This window comes from Haliotis rufescens, unplaced genomic scaffold, assembly GCF_023055435.1.
Source record: "Haliotis rufescens isolate VD_foot unplaced genomic scaffold, xgHalRufe1.0.p SCAF_1, whole genome shotgun sequence".
In the NCBI taxonomy this organism is placed as follows: Eukaryota; Metazoa; Mollusca; class Gastropoda; order Lepetellida; family Haliotidae; genus Haliotis; species Haliotis rufescens.
Genome location: NW_025963779.1, coordinates 85129956 through 85157159, shown reverse-complemented (window position 1 = coordinate 85157159; position 27204 = coordinate 85129956). Strand labels below are relative to the sequence as shown.

General features: G+C 45.8%; 1 protein-coding gene across 1 annotated transcript; it reads right to left on the bottom strand.

Moving 5' to 3' along the window:
- Positions 1–150: 150 nt before the first annotated feature.
- LOC124122048 (mitochondrial import inner membrane translocase subunit TIM44-like) lies at positions 151–26461 on the bottom strand. The gene is made up of 15 exons (XM_048402630.1): positions 26384–26461; positions 23974–24072; positions 21596–21685; positions 21430–21507; positions 20980–21060; positions 20043–20192; positions 19100–19169; positions 18576–18645; positions 18320–18405; positions 17810–17902; positions 15514–15638; positions 14803–14853; positions 8233–8322; positions 5982–6092; positions 151–2174 (listed from the first exon to the last, which is right to left on the bottom strand). The coding sequence occupies exons 1-15, from the start codon at positions 26438–26440 to the stop codon at positions 2055–2057; spliced, it is 1371 nt and encodes a 456-aa protein (XP_048258587.1). The 5' UTR covers positions 26441–26461; the 3' UTR covers positions 151–2054.
- Between the last annotated feature and the right edge of the window lie 743 nt (positions 26462–27204).

Genomic DNA, 27204 nt, shown 5'->3' with positions numbered 1-27204 from the left:
GCTCCAAATCCGAACATACATCCACCCAGTAGATGTGTTTCCTGCCAGTTGGTCGGTGTACAGAGAGTGTATTGCTGGGACACAATGACATGATTATCCAGGTCAATATGCCGTCTCCTTCTCAGGTTTCCAGAACACAAATCAAACAACTGTATGTAAAATATTTTATTACATTGTCTATGTACAATCAGTTGCACAACATACACCTGTATTATATGTTTCAGCACTCTTTGTTGACAAGGCTGATTAACTTCGTAACCATGCTAACACTCATAAGTCTTTGAATAATATTTATGAAAATGATTGCACCAAATCATTTGTCCCCCCCCCCCAAAAAAAAATCCTTTTTATTTTCTGTTAGTTGGTTTACAAAGTTTTGGGCCTAAAATTGAAGGTAGTTGGTCGAATTGTTGTTCAGATTGGTACTGTTACAAATGAATGAAAAAAAACATGTTTTAACTTAGCAAAATACAGAAAGATATTTGATGCTTTTTTTCATTAGAAAAAGATTTTTATATGTATTAATTACCATTTGTTATGAACAGCCGTGATAAAATCTCTAGGTTTCTTCATTTCACCTAATTGTAAAACAGAATAAAAGAAATGCTATCCATGAAATGTTCTTCCAACTTCGAAATGCCCATCAAAGACTTGTCAGCAAAACAATAAAATGGTAAAAAAACTTTTTTTCTAATTTCAGTTCATAAACCCACTAAATAAATATAATGTCCTTATCAGAATTTGAGAAGAACAAAACTAAAATTTACTTGTCCCAATACACAAGATCTGGAACAACACGTTTCCCCCATGGCAATATCTCCCTGCCTCAAGGTAAGAAGAGAAAAAAGTTCAACACTGATGAAAGGTGACACAATATTGTTTTGTATTTTACCATCAACTCATTGTCATCAACATTTCACACTATCTCACAATTACATTTAAACCTTGAAACCATTGGGGTAGAAACATATAATTTCTACTCTCCGACAAGAGAGAGACAACTATCGGTACCTACAATTTGTTTCTGAACACACCTTCATCTGTCATATTTAAATTTTTGTACTGTCCACTTTCCAGTCACTCTTATTTATTCTTTGTTTGATTTTTGAGGCAGTTTTTCAGTCTTCTTTCCTGGAAGACAATTCATGAATTAATGTTAGTTATCGAGTCACATGGCACCTGGGTACATCACTTCCTTCTATACTTTAGTCTACGTCTGGTTCCCCCTTTGTTGGGTACTGGGTGCATTGCTTCCGGGAGTCTGCATGATAATCCCTCATGTTACTTCACATCCTTGTGAAACATTCTAATGACACTTCACGCCCCGTTTCATAAAGAAGTTTTAGAACAAGGACTGTCACAAGTCTATGTTAAAGTATGGGAGATACGCCAATCGAATGCTGCATTGGGAGAGGGGTGGAGGACTATTCCTCTTATTTTTCTGCATACATGTATTAACCCAACTGTCGAGGACCATGATAAACACACATGCATGTGTTTGGTGTATAATCATTTCTGTCTGCCATGTTATCCATTATAGTGCAACTTCTGCCTCTGTCCTATATATCCCGAACCATCACTCAGAGCAGTCATCCTGCCGTTCTGGTAAAGTACGTGTCCATGGAGCGTTATTCGAGTGTCTGTATGTCCCCCAAGATTAGCTCCAGTTGTGTCAGTAATGCCTCTGTAAACAACACACGCCATCATAAACCATGTTAAGGGTAACTTCCTTTTTTGCACTGCCACCATAAGCACAGGTGTACCATGCTTGAATCACACAATCTGAAAACAGAAATACTTGTGTAGCTTTTAGCAGGACTGCTGACTTAACGTCTTCAATGTTGTAGCACTTTGAATGTCCATCTCTCTACGGGTGTCCATGACACAATGAAGTCACACACTTCTCACAAGCATAATTCACATAATTTAATCTGCATCAGGCCTACTATTTCCTTGCATGGTGCTGACACTTGTCTTCATGGCACACTACTGAGACACATTGTCAACATCTGTTTCAAATGGCATCCATCTGCGGATCGGTGATGCTGTTTTCCTCACAACCACTGTTCAGACGTGCTGGCGGAGAGGTCCATGAGTTTCCAGGCAGCGCGGGGATTGATCTCTTCCTGGTCGCGACACAACGCCCAGACGTACAGTATCCGCATGATCTTGTCCTGGGAGAAACACAACATTATATGACACAACATTATATGACACAACACTTATCACAGCTACACTTTGTGTCCCTACTATTAATAACTAGTGATCAGCCTTCGAAATTCACGCTAATTCGCTTGCCCGAAACTATAAAATAGTGCCAAGGACAAGTAAAAATTCAATGATGGCAGTCCCCATTGACTAGTAGCATTTGAGGGATTTGACTCTGAACCTGTTCTAAAAGCTTCAATTTTGCTATAAATGGATCTGAATAAATATGATAGAAAATGCAAACATAGTAAGCATATTTGTCTTGTTCAAGCAGGACTAACTACAAACTCCATGCAAGCAATACATTAACCAGGCAACCAGTACACTAACTAGGCAACCAGTACAGTGACCAGGCAACCAGTTCACTAACCAGGCAACCAGTACAGTGACCAGGCAACCAGTTCACTAACAAGGCAACCAGTACACTAACCAGGCAACCAGTACACTAACCAGGCAACCAGTACAGTGACCAGGCAACCAGTTCACTAACCAGGCAACCAGTACAGTGACCAGGCAACCAGTTCACTAACAAGGCAACCAGTACAGTGACCAGGCAACCAGTACAGTGACCAGGCAACCAGTTCACTAACAAGGCAACCAGTACACTAACCAGGCAACCAGTACACTAACCAGGCAACCAGTACAGTGACCAGGCAACCAGTTCACTAACAAGGCAACCAGTACACTAACCAGGCAACCAGTATAGTGACCAGGCAACCAATTCACTAACAAGGCAACCAGTACATTAACCAGGCAACCAGTACACTAACCAGGCAACCAGTACAGTGACCAGGCAACCAGTACACTAACCAGGCAGCCAGTACACTAACCAGGCAACAAGTACACTAACCAGGCAACAAGTACACTAACCAGGCAACCAGCACACTAACCAGGCAACCAGCACACTAACCAGGCAACCAGTACACTAAGCAGGCAACCAGTACACTAAGCAGGCAACCAATCCACTAACCAGGCAACCAGCACAGTAACCAGGCAACCAGTACACTAAGCAGGCAACCAATCCACTAACCAGGCAACCAGCACAGTAACCAGGCAACCAGTACACAAACAAGTATTTGTCACAGAGTGACGAAATATCCCCCGCCTGTACACCATAGTACCAAATATGAAGACAATCCAGCGATAAGTTCTTGAGATATTGTGGCAACACCGTTTTCCAACTCCAAAAACAGATTTGCCTGCTGTGACCTTGAAAATGGGGTCAAGGTCACCAAATCTGACAGGTGTATGCGGTGTCTGTATATACACTATAGTTCCAAATATGAAGACAATCCAGCGATTAGTTCTTGAGATATCGCGGCAACACCGTTTTCTAACTCCAAAAGCAGATTTGCCTGCTGTGACCTTGACAATGGGGTCAAGGTCACCAAAACCGACTGGTGTCTGCGGTGTCTGTATATACACCATAGTTCCAAATATGAAGACAATCCAGTGTTTAGTTCTTGAGATATCGCGGCAACACCGTTTTCCAACTCCAAAAGCAGATTTGCCTGCTGTGACCTTGAAAATGGGATCAAGGTCACCAAAACCGACTGGTGTCTGCGGAGTCTGTATATACACCATAGTTCCAAATATGAAGACAATCCAGTGTTTAGTTCTTGAGATATCGCGGCAACACCGTTTTCCAACTCTAAAAACAGATTTGTCTGCTGTGACCTTGAAAATGGGATCAAGGTCACCAAAACCGACTGGTGTCTGCGGAGTCTGTATATACACCATAGTTCCAAATATGAAGACAATCCAGTGTTTAGTTCTTGAGATATCGCGGCAACACCGTTTTCCAACTCTAAAAGCAGATTTGCCTGCTGTGACCTTGAAAATGGGATCAAGGTAACCAAAACCGACTGGTGTCTGCGGAGTCTGTATATACACCATAGTTCCAAATATGAAGACAATCCAGTGTTTAGTTCTTGAGATATCGCGGCAACACCGTTTTCCAACTCCAAAAGCAGATATGCCTGCTGTGACCTTGAAAACGGGGTCAAGGTCACCAAAACCGACTGGTGTCTGCGGAGTCTGTATATACACCATAGTTCCAAATATGAAGACAATCCAGTGTTTAGTTCTTGAGATATCGCGGCAACAAACAGGTGGGACGTACAGACGTACGGACGGACGGTCGTGAATACTATATCCCCCGCTTCGCGCTTTCGCGCGGCGGGGGATAACCAGGCAACCAGTACACTAACCAGGCAACAGGTACACTAACCAGGCAACAGGTACACTAACCAGGCAACAAGTACACTAACCAGGCAACCAGCACACTAACCAGGCAACCAGCCCACTAACCAGGCAACCAGTACACTAACCAGGCAACCAGCACACTAACCAGGCAACCAGTACACTAACCAGGCAACCAGCCCACTAACCAGGCAACCAGAACACACCAACCAGGCAACCAGTTCACTAACCAGGCAACAAGTACACTAACCAGGCAACCAGCCCACTTACCAGGCAACCAGTACACTAACCAGGCAACCAATCCACTAACCAGGCAACCAGCACAGTAACCAGGCAACCAGTACACTAACCAGGCAACCAGCACACTAACCAGGCAACCAGTACACTAACCAGGCAACCAGTTCACTAACCAGGCAACAAGTACACTAACCAGGCAACCAGCCCACTAACCAGGCAACCAGTACACTAACCAGGCAACCAATCCACTAACCAGGCAACCAGCACAGTAACCAGGCAACCAGTACACTAACCAGGCAACCAGCACACTAACCAGGCAACCAGTACACTAACCAGGCAACCAATCCACTAACCAGGCAACCAGTACACTAACCAGGCAACCAGTACACTAACCAGACAACCAATACACTAACCAGGCAACCATACACACTAACCAGGCAACCAGTACACAAACCAGGCAACAGGTACACTAACCAGGCAACCAGTACACTAACCAGGCAACCAGCACACTAACCAGGCAACCAGCACACTAACCAGGCAGCCAGTACACACTAACCAGGCAACCAGCACACTAACCAGGCAACCAGTACACAAACCAGGCAACAGGTACACTAACCAGGCAACAAGTACACTAACCAGGCAACCAGCACAATAACCAGGCAACAGGTAACTAACCAGGCAACAAGTACACTAACCAGGCAACAGGTACACTAACCAGGCAGCCAGTACACTGACCAGGCAACCAATACACTAACCAGGCAACCAGCACACTAGCCAGGCAACCAGTACACTAACCAGGCAACCAGTACATAACCAGGCAACCAGCCCACTAACCAGGCAACCAGAACACACCAACAAGGCAACCAATCCACTAACCAGGCAACCAGCACAGTAACAAGGCAACCAGTACACTAACCAGGCAACCAGCACACTAACCAGGCAACCAGTACACTAACCAGGCAACCAATCCACTAACCAGGCAACCAGCACAGTAACCAGGCAACCAGTACACTAACCAGGCAACTAATACACTAGGCCGGTATTCAGTACACTAACCAGGCAACCAGTGCACTAACCAGGCAACCAGTACACTAACCAAGCAACCGGTACACTAACCAGGCAACCAGTACACTAACCAGGCAACCAATACACTAACCAGGCAACCAGCACACTAACCAGGCAACCAATACACTAACCAGGCAACCAATACACTAACCAGGCAACCAGTACACTAACCAGGCAACCAGTACACTAACCAGGCAACCAATACACTAACCAGGCAACCGGTACACTAACCAGGCAACCAGTACACTAACCAGGCAACCAGTACTTACTGGGTTTCCCTCCACTACTTTGTCCATCTTGTCTTTGACCACCATGATCTGCTGGGCGTTGAAGCTGATCACCAAGACTGGACCCTGGTCCATGATCTTACCAGCTACAACCTGTAAAACGAACATTCACTTGGAGATGAAATACAAAGTGACCCTATGAGAGTCAACACAGAGCATCAAACACTCAAGGTAAATGAAATGTCTTAGAGTAACTACAGAGTTATCTCCCCTCAACAGAGTTCACATGGCTTGACATCATGTTGTGCATCAGCAAACTAATAGCAATTATTTCCATTTGAGATGACTGACAAAATTCTGTATTCTGTATTTGAGACGTCTGACAAAATTCTGTACCTTATTTTCTTTAAATAAAATCAAAGGCTATAATTGTTTTATGATTTGAACTTCTAATATTAATTACGCTGGAACAAAACAAATCACTTTTTTTACCTTCGCAAGAAATAACCTGTTGTCAGGCAGGCAGTAATGTACAAATCACATGAGAACATGATTTCAGGAGAGAACACCATAACATTTTATATAATATCTCCAAAATGTAGGTCATATTCGAAAATAACATGATGATAGAAATAGAAAGAGAAACAGAGTGATGGTAATGGACGGATAAGACAAGGGGAGGACATGGTGTAACATGAGAATCAACAGTACATGTTGGCGGTGTAGTGTAAGGGTGCAAACAACCAGGAAAGACAACAGGAGAGTGAAATCATGAAATGACCGTTGTCTTGATTAATAATGGGTCATGCCCCTATGATTAGCTAAACAATGTTAATACATGGCATGGTCCTAATCAATCTCCCAATGACGATTTGAGGAAGTCTTGTCATCTCTTGCAGCACCTGGATCAGTCCAGTCAACGTAACGGATGGTGGTCATAGTGATCCTGCTCCATATCAGTACAGAACCAACCCTAAATCTGTCATGTTGCCTTATGTTGACGTTCGCAAGAATTCGTTAGGGTGGCTCCAGACACGTCCACACCTATCAAAAATGGCTCAAAACACCATTGGCGTCTGGTTTTGTTAATGATGGTACATGATTAGCTGCATGCAATTGATTTCTAATCCTCTGGTCAGAAAGTTGAAGTCTGGTGGCCTGGCGCAAGTGAACAGCAATGTGATTGGTTATTTTGACACAATTCTTAAAGCCTGTTTTCTGATTAATCAATCCTGGACTAGCGTTGTTGACCTAGCGCAATCTGTGCATGGCCAATCTTCAACATTTAGTGTCTGCAGAAATCTGTTCCAAAGTCTGCAAATCACAGACTGCGACACATTGAACATATTGTCTACCTCTCGATGAGCTCTACCAGTGTGAAGTATGCCAATAGCCCTTAGCCACATTGTAGGCGATGCATTCCCAATCTGATCACAAATACTGCGTTAAAGCAGCAGTAGAGAACTTACATGTAACTGTGGATAATGAAAATCAACAATACTAATGGCTCAAGAGCAATTTGACAACCTTTCACTGCATGTTCAAATAGGAACTGCATGGTCCACGTGCAATGTTTCGAGTGTGTTGGAGTGTCACGTCTTGGTTCCCAAACCATCCTTTATCTGGCAGTCATTTTTCAAAGCTGATATTCTTCTGACTACCGATCATAACAATTTATATTTCATGAACCCCTACACCAACTCCCAGAGACAGGTGAGTGAAGGGTGTGAGTGAGTATGGTTTTACACAGCTTTTAGCAATATTCCAGCAATGTCACGACAGGGGACACCAGAAATGGGCTTCACACATTGTACCCATGTCGGGAATCGAACCCGGGTCTTTGGCTTGACGATCGAATGCTTTAACCACTAGGCTACCCAACCTCCCCGAGTGAAGGCTAACACTGCAATATGTCCATAGACTGACTACATCCTGGCTTAAAACAGATTCCCCTCAGAGTCCCACCAACACTAAAAGGCCAGACTTAAAGCTTCCTTGTTCGATAGTCACCAATCTGCATAATACTTAGGCATAAAATTGTGAACCTCATGAATCTGTGCAGAGCCTGTTGTGTCTTTGTGCATCTTCAGGATAATATTGCCCCAAATAGAAAATTGACAAAGTGCAAGCATCCCACTTTACAACTAGGTTGACCAGGATGCAAGAACTTGTGAAAAGATATGACAAACTGATCACTATATCCTCTCAAGGACGCCAGGTGCTGATAACAATATTAATGAAGAATGAATGATGCGTTATCCTCTAATCTGCTGATTATGAAAGTGGCACTTACGTCTACATTGTTGACATCAAGGACTCTTGACGCAAACTTGTACCCTGCCTGCTGTGCTTGCTTGATGGGATGAGATAGTGTGTTGAATGGCTGAAACATATACAGCAAACATGCAGTTCGATCCCCAGTAACAATCCTGATGAATGCAGAGGACATAACTCAACAATTGACTTTATCTTTTCCGATTAATTTAGTATGAGAGAGAGAGAAAGAGAGAGAGGGGGGAGAGGGGGGAGAGGGAGAGGGAGAGAGAGAGGGGGAGAGAGAGGGAGGGAGAGAGAGAGAGAGAGAAAGAGAGAGAGAGAGAGATGTATTACGGAATTTCTAAACATAAAAGTATATATCTATAAATAAAACTATATCTTTAATCCAGATTAACACTTCTGCTTAATGGTAGAATAGTACTAGTTTGGACTATCAAATCACAGCAGCGAATGAAAGAGAAAACTTCTCAGATGATGACTTGGTTGGTAGGATTGGTCTGTTTCTTTTCAATAAGATTGAAATATATTGTACTTCTTTACAATTAGATTGAAATATATTGTACTGTTATTAATCTTTCTGTAACATCATACAAACACTATTCTTTCTGTAATGTCAAACAAATTTGTAGAATTTTCCTATTCGGAATATTCTATAAGTAATACGTTACCACTGTTATACCGAGGCTGTTGTCTCCCACAACTGCTGCTATAGCGAAATCTACCACAGAGATCTCAATTACCTCATGCAGCACGTGCGTAGCCACCTAGCTGCCATGTGACACCCTTCACTCTTGTCTCCTGCGAGAGCAAGTGCTCGGGGGACGGACGGGCGGGCAGCAGCCCAGTGGTAACGTATTACTTATAGAATATTCCGAATAGGAAAATTCTACAAATTACATTAAGTAATACGTTACCACTGTTATACCGAGGCTGACTACCACAGTAGGCGGTGGGGAGCACCTACAACCCGAATCCTGACTGCTAGCGTTCCTTCCGACCAGCGGAAGTAAACACCAAGGCGGAAGCACTCGATGCGCATGCACCTAGCTAGGCGTTACCCTATAGGAATACCAAAGCACTGTCAAGCGCATACCGTAAGGCTCAATCGTCATTGCCAAAACGATTGGTGACTCCAAACGGCCCCACTGGATAGGTATTTCATCGCCGCAGCGGATGAGAACACTGTATCCGCGTGAGCTTAATCTTAGATCAGGTTAAACAGTCGAAAAGAGGGAAATTAATTTCATTCAGACCGTATATCCCAGAGCAAGCCTACTTAAAGTATGCATTAGGCGCGTGACCTAATTCCAGTATTTGTAAGCATGCATCACAAGGTTGGGATACACGACAGACAATTAAATACATAATTGTCAAAATACAAATAAGGACAAAGCACACAAAAAGCCGCCCTCACCTGTGGTGTGAGTGCGCTGGTTTGCGGGACCCCAACTCCTGTACCCACGGCAGTGGGAACATTGGAGTCGACCCAGATTGACCACCGTGCAAGGTCAGACGCCTGAGGAGTTCGGAATTGCGCTGGGCACACCCCTTAGGTGCCCGCTTGCGCCGCGAACCGCGGGCCAAGACGGTGCACACTCTCCACGACGGCATCAGCGACCTGTTTGAGGTAATGATTGGCAAAAACCGAGTCAGAACGCCAGTAACAACCTCGTAATATTCTGCGAACAGAGATATTCGAGTGTAGGGCAAATGTTGCCGCTAGCGCCCTGATCTCGTGCGGGTTTGACCCCGCTACCGGTAACCCCCGAGACCGGTACGCCAGATTGATGACAGAACGAAGCCACAACGCAATCGAGTTGCGAGTTATGTCAACCGTGCGATTAGGGTTACACGATATGAACAGACGGTCACGCCCTTGTCTACGTTCATTCGAAGCCTTAAGATAATACTTAAGGGCCCTAACCGGACACAGCGCTCTGTCCTCAGTATCAGCAGGATGTAAGATTTCTTTGAGTGATCTTACAGTGAATTCTCTCTCCGTTTGCCCGACTCTCTGATTCTTGGCGACGAAGCCCATGAGCAGGCCCAGGCGGACCGCTCCTTCGTCACCCCTATCGAATCGTACCTTGGCGACATCGAGTGCATGAATTTCGGATACACGTGCCGCCGTGGCAAAGGAGAGGAGAAATGCTGTTTTCCAAGTCACATGCCGGAACGAAGCACTATGCAAGGGTTCATACGGAGCTTCCGTAAGTGATTGCAACACTAGGGAAAGATCCCAGGCCGGTGCCCGAAGGCGGCCCTTCTTAAGATCGTGCTGTTTGAAACCCTTGATAATACCCCGTATCACCGGCTCTTTGGAGAGACTGGTACCCATAGCAACGTCCCGTACCGTAGCAACGGACGAGACATAGTTGGCAATGGAACCCCCGGAGAGTTTCCGGGTCTCTCGCAAGTGAGACATGAAACGAGCAATATCCTGCACAGATACCTTATCTGGCGAATGAATGTGATGTTTACAACACCACTTCGTGAAAATAACCCAACGTGCTTTATACACCTTCTGGGTAGAATCACGATGCATACTAACGTATGCCCGAGACGCCCGGCGAGAAAAAACTTTACTCCTCAGACGCTCGGTGACAACATCCACGCGTGCAGATTGAACTGCCCTGCGTTTGGATGAAGCTGACGGGTGTGAGGGTGGATCAAGAGATCCAGTCTCACAGGCAGTGGAAGTGGCGACTGCGTGACCTGGGTCAGCAAGTCGGGGTACCACGATCTGTTCGGCCACATGGGCGCGATCAGTAACATTCGACAGCGAACTCCTCGGAGCCGGCTTAGAATGTGTGGTATCAACGCTGTCGGCGGGTAAGCATAAGCGACCAAGCCCGTCCAGTCTAACGCGAGAGCATCGTGATCGATGGCCCTCGGGACCGGGACTGGTGATACAAACAACGGGAGTTGATTGTTGAACCGCGTTGCGAACAGGTCGACCATCGGACGACCCAAACGTTCGCACAGCCACTGAAACACTACTGGGTTCAGCATCCACTCTGTGGGGCTCGGATCCTGAGGCCTCGATAGAGCATCGGCCAGTACGTTCCGCACACCTGGGATGTGACGGGCGCGTATCTGGCACGGGACACTGTCCACCAGAGCGTAAAACTCGAACGTGAGATCGAGTAGCGAGTGACTGTGGGTTCCCCCCAGTTTGTTCACATAGGACACTACCGTCGTGTTGTCGGTCGCCAGCATGAGCCGGGCGTCGACGAGACGATGCTTCCAGTGATTGACTGCGTTGATCACTGCCTTGAACTCGAGACAAGTGATGTGAAGACCTAGTTCGTCTAAGCACCACAGCCCCGAGCTCACCTCCCCCTTTAGATGGGCGCCCCAGCCCACTAGAGAGGCGTCTGTATACAGGGTCAACGTGGCCCGGTAGGGCCGCATAGAGACTCCTGATAAGACAATGTAAGGGACCGTCCACCACTCCAGATGCGGTCGGAGCCGATCCGGGAGGGCGACGGTCGCACTGTTCACCTCCGTTGCTAACAACTGGATTAAAAACCGTTGCAGCGGGCGGAGTTGGAGACGACCCCGTGCGGTGCAGTCCTGGGCTGATACAAGTAGCCCTAACAGCTGTTCCCAAAAGTGAACAGTCTGTTGCACCGCTAAGACTTTGGCAATCATCGCCTGAATTTTGTGCCACCGGTCTGGGGGGACAAAGAGGCGATGGGACACCGTGTTGAACCGACCTCCGATGAACAGCAAGTTCTGAGAAGGGGTTAACTCGCTCTTGGGGAGATTGATAATCCACCCAAATTGCTCCAAGAGCCGACGTGCGAAATCGAGATGGCGTGACAGGGTGTCCGTCATTCGATTTGCTACTAGCGAGTCGTCCAGGTACGCGAAGTACCGGACACCCCTCCTGTGGAGGAACCCCACTATGGGGGTGGTTAACCGGGTGAACAGCCAGGGAGCGGACGTGTGAATCATTCTGAGTTCGGCACTGTCCTACTTGGGAACGAGAAATATCCTGGAGTAAAACCCCGGTGTTATTTCTGGTAGAGCTAACTCCCGTACTGCCCCTTCTCCACCAACCTGCCGATGGCATCGGCGAGGATGGGAAGATCGGTTTCCGAATCGAAACCTGCCAACGGGGCAACGGTGAGCGGCGGATTCGCTTTGAGATCAAGCCGATAGCCGTACCGAATCGTGTTGACCACCCACGGGTCGTCGAACACTTGTTCCCAATTCTCCCAGTAAGTCTGGAGTCTGGCTCCCACTGGGTAAGGAGAGGGGGCCCTGACAGGTTGCGACAGGCGCAACTGTCCAGGGCCAAGTGACTCGGGTTCGCCTAAGGGCCAACCGAAGTTGGCGCTGTCGGCATACGAACCCCTCCAATGAGAGTCACCTGGAGGGGCCCTTGCCGTCCGTCGACGACTTGGGCTTCCCCCAGTTCCCCGTCTTCCCGCGAAAGGGCAGCTGATTGCCCATACCGGAGCCCTCAGGGCGGGGCTACTTCCCAGAGGAAGAAGAACCCGACCCCTTAGACCTACCGGCCGCAGCAGCCTGGGGCGCGCTCCGGTTAGGAGCGGCACCCAGGCGCCTATGCAGGGACCCAACAAGAGCAAGTGTGTGCCGAGAGTCCTCGGCAACGTACTCCAGGGAAGCATTTAAACTGAGCAGGCAGTTGTAAATGCGCTGGTCACGGTCCGTGGGAGAACCTTCGACCAGACGGGCCGCTGCAGCCAAGTAAGTGTCTCCGTGAGACATGGAGTGCCGAGCGAGGGCGTCCAGCTGGTGCAAGGTAGCTTGCGTTACCGTAGCAGCCGGTGGGGCACGGACACCCAACCGCTCAACATGGGCCTCCGCGGTAGGACCAGCCTCGGGAAAGGCAAGGTCATGTACCGGGAATAAACCCTTTCTCCACGACGTCGGAGGCAACGGGAGACCCCGACCGGAGGCCGCCGCGAAGGCGTTCTCCAAGGAAGGCTTGAAACCGCGCAGCAAGGTTGATGCGGGGAAAGCCGTGTCGGAAGACTCATCGCATACCTCGGAGGAACCCACAGTCGTGGATTCCCCGCGGTACCGGCCGGGGCATGTCCTCAAAGAGGTCATAAACCATGGCCACGCGGTCCTAAACCGATAGCGGGAGCAACGGTTCGGGGGAAGGACCGGTGACCACGGGAGCCGCCGCCGTACCGGTGGACCCCGCGTCCGACCCCGCGGCCACCGAAGTGGCCGGGGACGGAACAGCCAGCGGCCTATCCTGAGATAAGGCCGCCAGCTTGGAGTCCACAAGTTATGCAAGTAATGCAGCGACGGAATCCCCGGACAGCACACGGGCCGCCAAGAGATCCGCCGCTTTACCGGTGGACCCCGCGTCCGACCCCGCGGCCACCGAAGAGGCCGGGGACGGAACAGCCAGCGGCCTATCTTGCGATAAGGCCGCCAGCTTGGAATCCACAAGTTTCGACAACAATGCGGCGACGGAATCCCCAGACAGCCCGAGGGCCGCAAGGGGATCCGCCGCAGCCGAGGAGGTGGTACCCGCACGGGGACCCCGACCGGACGAACCGGCCACCACAGGGGTGGAGACGGACTGTACGTACAGCCGGTACCGCTCAAAATCCGCAGGCCCCAGACCCTCACACAGGATGCACCGGGCGTCCCCGCAAGGAACCCTGCACCGCGGGCAACGATCGTGGGGATCCCGGGACGACAAAAACTTTCTGCACACCCCATAACTCCGAGGAGCAGGGGTAGAGGGGGTGGATACTGGGGACAGATCCATGTCAGACATTGATTGTTTGCTATAAACAAAGAACAAAACATGGTTACAACGCACGCACCACAATGATTCACAAACGAACATTTTCACAAGAAAATAAACGAGCAATGTGAACATATAACATACACATATAACTTTTATTAAAGAAATAAGTTATGTTAACCCCCAAAACATACAAGAACAGGGGAAACGTAAAACACAACGTGCATACGCGAACCCCGCAAGTATATAGAAAAAAGGACCGGGAAAATTATAACCAAGCGTAGCTACCGCAACGCCCCATAAAAGCACAGTTTATTAGAGAATAAACTATAATAAATATCACCAAATCTTCAAGGAACGCTTCAGCAGGAGAAAACACGTCTTGCTAAGCAGACGAAGGAGACAAGAGTGAAGGGTGTCACATGGCAGCTAGGTGGCTACGCACGTGCTGCATGAGGTAATTGAGATCTCTGTGGTAGATTTCGCTATAGCAGCAGTTGTGGGAGACAACAGCCTCGGTATAACAGTGGTAACGTATTACTTAATGTAATTTACTTCATCTTTCTCTAACATCATACAAACACACTCCATCCTTCTATGATATCACACAAACACACTTTATCTTTCTGTAAATGTTTCTGAATGTTGTTTTTTGCCGTAATCAAACTGGTGTCTACACAGCATGGCCAATCCACAAGGCATGGGTCTGATGACACACAATCAACCAGATGACACTGTAACCATCAAAAAGTCCTTAACTTGTATGACAAACGTGCCGTACTGGGAATCCACGCTGGGAGACAAGCATGAATGTCCACAAGATTGCAACAATGACAGACAACCTACCCCTTCATGGCACCAGTCTTTCAGGACTTCAAGGTCACCTCGTATCATGGCCTGCAATTGCATCAATAGAATGTCCTTAATATACTCAGTAGGAAGTGAAGTGAAAACACCACAGTCAGCAATATTCCAGCTGTATCCTAGTGGCCTGTATAGGACACAATCTGTTCCAGGCACATCAATGGTCAACTGCATGAAGCAATGACACACAATCTGCCAAGGTCATACATGTTGTATCCACTAGATCCTCAGTCTGTAAGTACTCAAGCCTGGACCAGACAATACAGTGATTGAGAAAGTGAGAAACAAATAATGCTGTCAGGGTACGATGACATGCTATCAACCCAGTCACCAAGCCGGACGACCCGATCCATTTCTTCCCCATTCACGTCCAGCACAGGATGCTGGGGATCTATTCTAACCCAGAATCCCCACTGGGTTATCCTCAGTTTAGAAGCAGATGGTTGACAGTTTGGGTAGAATTTGTTTATCCTCACATATCAAAGTACCACAATTCAACGTCTTATCTAAATTCAGTATGTTTCCATGACGACTCTTCTGTAATTAACAATCTCTGACATCATCATCAAACTATATTCTCAAATTGCACAGATAATACCAAATGATAGAATCTACAGATAAATTCCTATTCTAGCAAGTCTCATTATTTCGGTATCAAATATTATAATCAACTACCATCACTATCCAACTCACCTCTAATACATTTGGAATAATTTCTTTTTCACATAGTCGCACAAACATCTCTTTATCAAAGGAGGGATCAATCTTACAAACTTCTGTGAGGACTTCGGACATCTCCGTCTTAGAAAACACCCCACCTGCAACATCAACACACAGACCTCGTCAGTTTAACGACATACCTCACTTGGTTTATGTCCAAAACACAACTGTAATGAAAAACTCCCACACAATAATAATGCAAGCTAGAAGTCACTACGGGTTGTCCCGTGTTAGTCCAACGTGGCTATTGAAATCAGCCTGTGTCTACATGGCATTTTTAGTATTGAAAGTATTTATCTAATGAACAGAAGACCAGTTTGTGTAAATGTCATAAGCAGTTTGATCTACTTCGGTAGAACTTGGCTGTTCATCCATTCGACTGGTCACTTTGTCTGGTCACTCATCCATCTGTTCCGTCACTCATCCCTCTGTCTGGTCACTCATCCCTCTGTCTGGTCACTCATCCATCTGTCTGGTCACTCATCCATCTGTCACTCATCCATCTGTCTGGTCACTTACCCATCTGTCTGGTCACTCATCCATCTGTCACTCATCCATTTGTCTGGTCACTCATCCATCTGTCACTCATCCATCTGTCTGGTCACTCATCCATCTGTCTGGTCACTCACCCATCCATCTGTCACTCATCCATCTGTCTGGTCACTCATCCCTCTGTCTGGTCACTCATCCATTTGTCTGGTCACCCATCCATCTGTCACTCATCCATCTTTCTGGTCACTCATCCATCTTTCTGGTCACTCATCCATCTGTCACTCATCCATCTGTCTGGTCACTCATCCATTTGTCTGGTCACTCATCCATCTGTCTGGTCACTCATCCATCTGTCTGGTCACTCATCCATCTGTCTGGTCACTCATCCATCTGTCACTCATCCATTTGTCTGGTCACTCATCCATCTGTCACTCATCCATTTGTCTGGTCACTCATCCATTTGTCTGGTCACTCATCCCTCTGTCACTCATCCATCTGTTCCGTCACTCATCCATTTGTCTGGTCACTCATCCATCTTTCTGGTCACTCATCCATTTGTCTGGTCACTCATCCATCTGTCACTCATCCATTTGTCTGGTCACTCATCCATTTGTCTGGTCACTCATCCATTTGTCTGGTCACTCATCCATCTGTCTGGTCACTCATCCATCTGTCTGGTCACTCATCCAGCTGTCTGGTCACTCATCCAGCTGTCTGGTCACTCATCCAGCTGTCTGGTCACTCATCCATCTGTCACTCATCCCTCTGTCTGGTCACTCATCCATCTGTCTGGTCACTCATCCATCTGTCTGGTCACTCATCCATCTGTCACTCATCCATCTGTCTGGTCACCCAACCACAGTGTACCTATGTGGGGAATCGAACCCGCAAAGCTAGTTGATAAACACCACACAAGAAAAACAACTAAATTCCCTCTGTAGACAAACACGACTTCACACTGAGGCGATGTGTTTGTTTGTTGTTTAACGCCGCACTCAGCAATATTCCAGCTATATGGTGGCGGTCTGTAAGTAATCGAGTCTGGACCAGACAGTCCAGTGATTGACAACATGAGCATCGTTCCAAGCAGTTGGGATCGATGACATGCATCAACCAAGTCAGCAAGCCTGACCACCCAATCCTGTTAGTCGCCTCTTACGACAAGCATAGTTGCCTTTTACATGGGTCGTTGAAGAATTATTCTACCCCGGATCTTCTCAGGCCCTGAGGCGATGTGAAAGAGAATGATGTGGCAGAGATAGACATGTGATCAGGTTGTGTAAGGTCACTGTGCACGGGATCACATACAAGGCCCAGTTCTTGGTAACCATCGCGATACTGGGATGTGTTCGGGTGAATTGCTCTCTAGAAGCTGGAAACTTTGTTAAGTATGTTTCCACATAGGATCAAGGAAGAAAGGAGAGTGGCATAGAGTGAGATATACATTTTGAAGCCTATGATTGTACATATAATTATTTTAATATGCCTACCGACAATGACTGTAAAGAAGTACTATTCTAAAAATATTTGCTTCCGCAGTGATGCGGCTGTCAAATCGACTGTTTCAATCAGAGGTGTTTATTGTCAAATAGTACCTTTGACTGACAAAATTCATGGTAAAATGCACATTTAACAGCCTTTGTCCATGTTCATAAACTGAAATATAGAAGTAACTGGCTGAAGTGGCTATTTCTTTCATGTAATTGATAAACAGAAAAACAAACATGCACCAGATGGAAAGCTGAGAAACATTTCCAAACATAAAAATGATACTCACCAAACAAGTATCCTACTTTATCTGTGAGAGCTCGAGTTGCACGCACCATAGCATTGTCACTTTCATCATACTTAACTTTAAGATCAAACATTTCTGAAAATAGAAATTATGAGTGAGTGAGTGAGTACAATTTATTAACTGTCAACATTCGGCAGGGTCAAACTGACCTGCACTGATTATTGAGACCATGCATTTGGTACTGTCTAAATCTCAGTAGAGTGAGTGAGTATGGTTTTATGCCGCTTGTAGCAATATTCCAGCAATATCACGATGGGGAACACCAGAAATAGGCTGCACACAAATCTCAGTAGAGAAATTGTAACTGACATTTCATTACAGCCAAAGTACAGGGTGTCATCAGAAACCATCACTTTTTCAAACAGAATTTATCATATTTTTCCCAATGTTTGGTCATAAGGACATAAGGCTTACTTTGAAATCAATCCTTACCAGATATTGGTAACAACTCTTTTTAAATGCTTGGGCTTTTTAATTCAGCAATATACTCACTATGTACATAAGGATTGTTATCTTTAAAGTTCTGCCAACTCTGAAACCACTTGGAATCTTTATGTAAGACCATTCCGGTGGCTTCTCTGCGAACAAAAACAGCTGCATAAACAAAAATATGTAGGTACATAACACTTAATTCTCTTGAACACATGGGCACATGGTACGTGACAAACTCAAGTTAATTCCCTGCAACACATGCTATATGACAGTTAACTCCCTGTACTACATGACATACTCGTACTACATGACATACTCATTAGCTTCTACTGTCTTTTCTTCCTTTGGAACTCCTGGCATTCCTTCTGTCCGCTTCCGAAGTTTGTCTGTGGTAAAATATTATGAAATGTACTTCTTTTTAAATACAGTGACATATAGTTTCAACAAACATTCATCAAATAAACAGACATAAATGAACATTTATATTTCTGAGTCATGCTAATAGTCATACTGAATTCATTATATACTCACAGAAATAACAGTTACAAAACCATTTGATATATCTGAAGTCTTTTACCATAATGTAGAAAATAATGTTCAGTTAAGAGTTTCTGATGTCACATTACAAATAAATAGTTACGCATTATATATAACATGCCAATGTGACAAATATCTACTGTCAAGCCCCTGGACACTAAGGCGACAAGGTAACAGTGTCTTCAAGTCTAATGACAAAAGACAAATTACATGCAAGTTTACACACGAGACCAAAGTATTTCACTAGCTTTTCCAATCAGAAACCAACCACGGTTAGTACTCTATCTGAGATGTAACACAAACCTGGAGCCTTGTAATGTTTGGCCCGAGACAGGGTCGCCTCATCAAACTCTTCTTTTACAGCTTTAACCCCCTAAAAAGGATGAAAATATTACTCATGTAAAAGGCTGTGTTAACATATGTCCCATCCCACCAAAATCCTTCCTGATAAACTTATACATCAAACTGGTGACAGTCAAGGCTACCATCACTGTGAACCCTTCTGTACAGGTCACAGAGGGCCAAGTCAAGACCCAGCGAAATCCTTCCTGACACATCAAACAGGTGACAGTCAGGCTACCATCACTGTGAACCCTTCTGTACAGGTCACAGAGGGCCAAGTCAAGACCCAGCGAAATCCTTCCTGACACATCAAACTGGTGACAGTCAAGGCTACCATCACTGTGAACCCTTCTGTACAGGTCACAGAGGATCGAGTCAAGACCCAGCGAAATCCTTCCTGACACATCAAACTGGTGACAGTCAAGGCTACCATCACTGTGAACCCTTCTGTACAGGTCACAGAGGATCGAGTCAAGACCCAGCGAAATCCTTCCTGTCACATCAAACTGGTGACAGTCAAGGCTACCATCACTGTGAACCCTTCTGTACAGGTCACAGAGGATCGAGTCGAGACCCAGCGAAATCCTTCCTGACACATCAAACTGGAGACAGTCAAGGCTACCATTACTGTGAACCCTTCTGTACACGTCACGAAATCCTTGTCCAATAGCCTACTAATTTGGAGGGAATCTATTGAGAAAAGCAACTGACATAGGAAAATCACATTCACATGTTGGCCATGTTTAAATCAGTTTGGAAGGCTGTGAGCACTAGAGACATGGACAACACATCATGCCGTGAGTTCACTTGAACGAGAGCATCAGGTGGGCTGGAAATGTACCCAAAAGAGAAGTAGCATCTGAGTAAATATGTTCAAATGGAAGACAACCAGGACATTACTGACCTCTGAGATAGATTTGAAAGTTGCACTCTTCCCGATCTGCTGCCCAGACTTTGATATAGACTCTGCTGCTTTTGTGGCTGACTTTCCCAGCTCTCCCGACGACTCCTTCACCTTCTTCACAAACTCCGTCTTCTGCACCTCATCCAGAGTCTGAGACAGAACAACATAACGGTACACAGGATGCAAATAACATCATAACAGCATTATGCAGTTTATTTGTCCGAAGACGATTCACCTGAAGACAGCATGACACCCACTTCAAGCAGGTCCACCCAGTGTACCATCCAGCGGGCAGAGACCCGGGATTGAACACAGTTCCCTTTCCACACACCTAATGTGTCGCTGTGTCACGTGCTTCATTAACTTGGAGACTATGTGAACCCCTCTAACCTACTGCCTGTTGTTAGCATGGAGACTAAGCGGACCCCTCTAACCTACTGCCTGTTGTTAGCTTGGAGACTATACAGACCCCTCTAACCTACTACCTGTTGTTAGCGTGGAGACTATGTGGACCCCTCTAACCTACTACCTGTTGTTAGCTTGGAGACCATGTGGACCCCTCTAACCTACTGCCTGTTGTTAGCGTGGAGACTATGTGGACCCCTCTAACCTACTACCTGTTGTTAGCCTGGAGACTATGTGGACCCCTCTAATCTACTACCTGTTGTTAGCCTGGAGACTATGTGGACCCCTCTAACCTACTACCTGTTGTTAGCGTGGAGACTATGTGGACCCCTCTAATCTACTACCTGTTGTTAGCCTGGAGACTATGTGGTCCCCTCTAACCTACTACCTGTTGTTAGCGTGGAGACTATGTGGACCCCTCTAACCTACTACCTGTTGTTAGCCTGGAGACTATGTGGACCCCTCTAACCTACTACCTGTTGTGAGCTTGGAGACTATGTGGACCCCTCTAACCTTCTACCAGTTTACTTACATCAGACATCTTCCCCTTGATGTCCCCAAACGTCTTCTTCAAAACCTGACTGCTCTTTGTTGTCTCTGCCTCAATATTTTCCTGCAAACATCAAGAGCAGCTCTGTAACATGTCCTCTCACAAACAGTGAGTGGGTTCCTGAATGGGTTACATGTCATAATCAGCACAAATCCATGACTTACTGTGGCCCAGCAAGTTAGTATAGGTTCGTAACAATCATCATGCAAATATTTGCTGACATAGTGCTATGAAGACTGAGATAAGAAACGCTTACTATGTGAAAGGCAAAAGAATGTTTTTTGTACGATAAGGATACCATGAAACTACTAGTTGACATACAGCAGTTCCAGAAGACCACTGGTGGTAAGAACAGATGAGAACATACAACATGTGCTCATACTGACAAGGACATGGTGACATGAACATAGCAGATGAAAGCTGTTAACTCACAAACTTCTGTCTAGCTTTCCGAATGGCATCAGACTGTTCTAACTTTTCCGTCTCTTCCTTGAACTTCTTGAGGTTTTCCTAGAGAATGAAACAGTGCAGCAGATTAGCAGCAAACCGGGATGATAAATGTTCCATCAAAGTTTCGAGATCAGATTCATCCTCTTACCTTCATTTCTTTATTTTTAGCAATCTCCTGTTTGATGTTGTCTACGAACTGAGCAATGAAGCTCCTCCTTCCACCTGACATAGCTCGACTCTGAAACAGGGAACTAAAATGACATATTTGTATCCAGAACGCTGAAAACTTTCTAGAAACGGTGTGTACAGAAGACACCTAGTTAAAATTATTGTCTTGTGCTCTCATTTGTAGGGCTCAAGTGTGTGTTGAATTTGTGTGTGATGTCTTTTTTTGGTATGGCTCGGGATTGTGTTGGCCTCTGGTGTGTGATGTCTAGTATTTGTATGACTCTAGCTTGTGTTGGAATCCAGCGTGTATGGCCCCAGCTTGTATCGGACTCCAGCATGTATGGCCCTAGCTTGTGTTGGACTCCAGCGTGTATGGCCCTAGCTTGTATTGGACTCCAGCGTGTATGGCCCTAGCTTGTATTGGACTCCAGCATGTATGGCCCTAGCTTGTGTTGGACTCCAGCGTGTATGACTCTAGCTTGTATTGGACTCCAGCTTGTATTGGACACCAGGGTGTATGGCCCCAGCTTGTATTGGACTCCAGCGTGTATGGCCCCAGCTTGTATTGGACTCCAGTGTGTATGGCCCAAGCTTGTATTGGACTCCAGCATGTATGGCCCAAGCTTGTATTGGACTCCAGCGTGTATGGCCCAAGCTTGTATTGGACTCCAGTATGTATGGCCCAAGCTTGTATTGGACTCCAGCGTGTATGACTCTAGCTTGTATTGGACTCCAGCGTGTATGGCCCCAGCTTGTATTGGACTCCAGTGTGTATGGCCCAAGCTTGTATTGGACTCCAGCATGTATGGCCCAAGCTTGTATTGGACTCCAGCGTGTATGGCCCAAGCTTGTATTGGACTCCAGTATGTATGGCCCAAGCTTGTATTGGACTCCAGCGTGTATGGCCCAAGCTTGTATTGGACTCCAGTATGTATGGCCCAAGCTTGTATTGGACTCCAGCGTGTATGGCCCAAGCTTGTATTGGACTCCAGTATGTATGGCTCTAGCTCGTAATGGACTCCAGCGGGTATGGCCCTAGCTTGTATTGGACTCCAGCATGTATGGCCCTAGCTTGTATTTGACTCCAGCGTGTATGGTCCTAGCTTGTATTGGACTCCAGCGTGTATGACTCTAGCTTGTATTGGACTCCAGTATGTATGGCCCTAGCTTGTATTGGACTCCAGCATGTATGGCCCTAGCTTGTATTGGACTCCAGCGTGTATGGCCCTAGCTTGTATTGGACTCCAGCGTGTATGACTCTAGCTTGTATTGGACTCCAGTATGTATGGCCCTAGCTTGTATTGGACTCCAGCGTGTATGGCCCTAGCTTGTGTTGGACTCCAGCGTGTATGGCCCCATCTTGTATTGAACTCCAGTATGTATGGCCCCATCTTGTATTGGACTCCAGTGTGTATGGCCCAAGCTTGTATTGGACTCCAGCGTGTATGGCCCTAGCTTGTATTGGACTCCAGCATGTATGGCCCTAGCTCGTAATGGACTCCAGCGGGTATGGCCCTAGCTTGTATTGGACTCCAGCATGTATGGCCCTAGCTTGTATTGGACTCCAGCGTGTATGGCCCCAGCTTGTATTGAACTCCAGCGTGTATGACCCCATCTTGTATTGGACTACAGCGTGTATGGCCCTAGCTTGTATTGGACTCTGGTGTGTGATGTCTAGTATTTGTAAGGCTCTAGCTTGTATTGGACTCCAGCGTGTAAGGCCCTAGCTTGTATTGGACTCCAGCGTGTATGGCCCTAGCTTGTATTGGACTCCAGCGTGTAAGGCCCTAGCTTGTATTGGACTCCAGCATGTAAGGCCCTAGCTTGTATTGGACTCCAGCGTGTATGGCCCTAGCTTGTATTGGACTCCAGTATGTATGGCCCTAGCTTGTATTGGACTCCAGCGTGTATGACTCTAGCTTGTATTGGACTCCAGCGTGTATGACTCTAGCTTGTATTGGACTCCAGCGTGTATGGCCCTAGCTTGTATTGGACTCCAGCGTGTATGGCCCTAGCTTGTATTGGACTCCAGGGTGTATGGCCCTAGCTTGTATTGGACTCCAGCGTGTATGACTCTAGCTTGTATTGGACTCCAGCGTGTATGGCTCTAATTTGTATTGGACTCCAGCATGTATGGCCCTAGCTTGTATTGGACTCCAGCGTGTATGACTCTAGCTTGTATTGGACTTCAGCATGTATGGCCCTAGCTTGTATTTGACTCCAGCGTGTATGGCCCTAGCTTGTATTGGACTCCAGCGTGTATGACTCTAGCTTGTATTGGACTCCAGCGTGTATGGCCCTAGCTTGTATTGGACTCCAGCGTGTATGGCCCTAGCTTGTGTTGGCGACAGTGACTACCTGAGATAACCTGACATCCAACGGGCTGTTCTGCTGGAAACAGGCCAAATAGGGAGGGCATCTTGCCGCTGTTGGACGACCACTATGATACAGCAACACCTGTAAACAGAATTTGAATTAAATAATAAACAGGATAACTTTGACCATAGTCTGCGAATCCTGGTCATGTCTGTACCTGTAGTTCATTTTCTTTTTTGCTCTGGTACATGGACAACATGTACAATTTTGTTTTTGTTTTGTTTGTTGTTTAACGCCGCACTCAGCAATATCCCAGCTATATGACGGTTGTCTGTAAATAATCAAGTCTGGACCAGACAATCCAGTAATTGACATAACGAGCATCGATCCACACAATTGGAATATGATGCATCAACCAAGTTAGCGAGCCTAACCGGCCGATCCTGTTAGTCGCCTTTTACAACAAGCATAGGTTGCTGAAGACACAACATGTACAATGATAGGCTAAAAATGCCGCAATTCTACAGTTGATCATAGTAAAGAATGAAATGCGAGTTGGCTTGTTTTAACACCATTTTGAACAGTATTTCAGTTTTATCACGGTGTGGCTGGCTGTGTAGCTTGCTGTGGGAGGAAAGCCCGAAATGATGTCACTTTGGTGAAAACCAAAAGCATGGGTATGGTGCCAACAAACCTAGAAACATAATCAGCGTGAACTGGGATTCGAAACCTATGATCATAGGTTTATGGCATGTTCAAAGAATGCCACTCTGCACAGCAAATTGCACATGTCAGGTGACTGGGCCATCCATGACCCCAAAGAACAACGAGGGCTTAGCCATTGTTACTGATGCCACAAGGGAAGACGGCTTTAGAAATAAATCTGAGAAAATGTAGCGAGTGAAAATGGAAGACAACAAATTCCACTAGACAAAATGTTTTATACTATACCACTTCATCGTAGGAATATGTTGACTTTTTCACGTGAAGAATAAAAGTAATTATAAAATTTAAAACAATAAAATGTACAAGAATACCCTGATAAGTGATTTTAATTTCACACTTCAGCACCCATCCTTGAAAAATCATGAGAAGGGGTTCAACCCCATTAGACCCCCTACACATCAACTGTGTGATTGGCATTCTAGAAGCTGGCAAAATAAGTAAGAAAAACGTACAACTTTATGGATAACAACTTCCGCTCAACTTCCGCTCAATCCGGCAGCAATGCAGTTTACCGGGCACAGCCCGAGCTCTACCATCCGCTCAATTACCGCGCTATAGTCATGGGGGCGGTCGGGTAGCCTAGTGGTTAAAAGTGTTCGCTCGTCACGCCGAAGACCCGGGTTCGATTCCCGACGTGGGTACAATGTGTGAAGCCCATTTCTGGGGTCCCCCGCCGTGATATTGCTGGAATATTGCTAAAAGCGGCGTAAAACCATACTCACTCACTCACTCGCTATAGTCATGATAGTGCCACTGCTGTCTCGTTATACCGTTACTGTGCCTCATGCTCGGCTGACTCTCGCTTCATGATCCAACCCGTTTTCGGTCTTAGGGAAACTTACACATCTTGACAATCCAACACCCGTTCTCGGTCATAGGGAAACTTACATGTCTTTACGATCCAACTACCGTTTTCGGTCTTAGGGAAACTTACACGTCTTTACGATCAAACACCCCTTTTCGGTCCTTAGGGTTAGCTTGCTTTGGGCAAGGGTTAGCCATAAATTCTTACCTTTTCAAGCATTAATCCGGTTAATCCGATTGGTCGGTCATGTTGACATAAACAATGGCCGCGCGGGAGTGGTTTCAAGAAAAGATGAATTGGAGAGTGGACCGTGACGTCACACGCATGCGCAATTCCTTGTTTACTGTATTACGCATGTATGTTAATGGGGATTCTAATGACCCGTTAAACAAGCACTGATTACATGTGATAGCGCCTGTGGTCCAGTGGTAGAGCGTTGGCTAATTAACGCATTAATTAGCAGAGCTGGTGAGCCGGCAAAGCGCGTTCGAGCCCCCACAGCGCTAATTGGATCTGAAAAAGTGCACTACTCCCCTCTTTTTAGTTACATATATTCTAAGGGGGGTTGGGGTGGTGTGTAGGAGGTGGGGTACGGCCGAAAGCTGTGTGACCTTCAGTTGCCTCATAATCAAAGTATGACAACTATGTCTGACAGTGCCTTTAACAAATCTATAATAAAATTGTCACAATTTGTAAAATATGAAAATGTATCAAATGAGTACAAACAAGTAGCCCACCACACAACTATTGAGGTTATTTGTATAACGACTTTACAAGCACGTGAGTACACATGGTAAAGGGCCGAAGAGGCTGTGACACCCAAGCATGTAAGTATAGCGATTGTATGAGTTGAACATGTACATGTACCCATAGTGTGACGATATTAAACATATTGAAATATCTCGCAATTGTTTAAATTACCTGCAAACTATATCTTTGTCGGCAGAGGTTACCGACAGATCTGCACATGGAAGCCATGATGAAACTTCTGTACCTTCTACGCAGTTCTCACAAGGGGGATAACTCTCGTCTGTTATCATTTAATACACACCGGCATGACATTGTTTACTTCTTCTGTACCCTACCGAACTGATTATTTATCTGCAGAAAAAGACATCCGACTGAGGCTTTCAATTTATATATCATGTAGCCCTGTAAATGGTGCTATATTCCAATAAATGTATTTATTATTATCACTTTATCAGAGACCACATTTTATGGTCTCTGTTATTATATATTAAATACATATTTGTTTTATATATTTCTTATATTTCAGAGACTGAAATGTTATCCGCCGTTTTACCCTCCTCCATTTTATTTGTTTTAATACTAGACATAATATATTATTTCACGAAGATAACAGAAACGTTTTGCAATGCATGGCGAAATACGCAAGCCTATTTGCATCAGGAATATGCAAGGCAAAGTGTAGAGTGAGTGGGTGTGTTAGATTTACGTCTCATCCGCGATATCTCAGCTCAGTAGCGATTGGCTTTGACGTCCGGAGGCTGCAGATAAAAAACAATCCATGTATGGGAAACATTTTTTGCGAACTTTCATTTATTTCAAGATGCCAACGAAAGTTACGGAAAGTTGTTATAAACTCGTAGCATATAGGATTTCATTGAAAGACGAATCTTACAATGATGAACTGCATTGTTGGAGTTGGATGCTGATTATATTTCAACATAATCCCACCGAGGTCCTCACACTTCTGCCAACGTTGCTGCAGTTCCTCGACC

Coding starts and splice junctions, on each gene's coding strand:
- LOC124122048 (XM_048402630.1), bottom strand. CDS start 26,440: ATGGCTTCCATGTGCAGATCTGTCGGTAACCTCTGCCGACAAAGATAT. Junction 17,903..18,319: donor TAACAATCCTTATGTACATA/GTGAGTATATTG, acceptor TTCTATTTTCAG/AAATGTTTGATCTTAAAGTT. Junction 8,323..14,802: donor AAGACTGGTGCCATGAAGGG/GTAGGTTGTCTG, acceptor TATATGTTTCAG/CCATTCAACACACTATCTCA.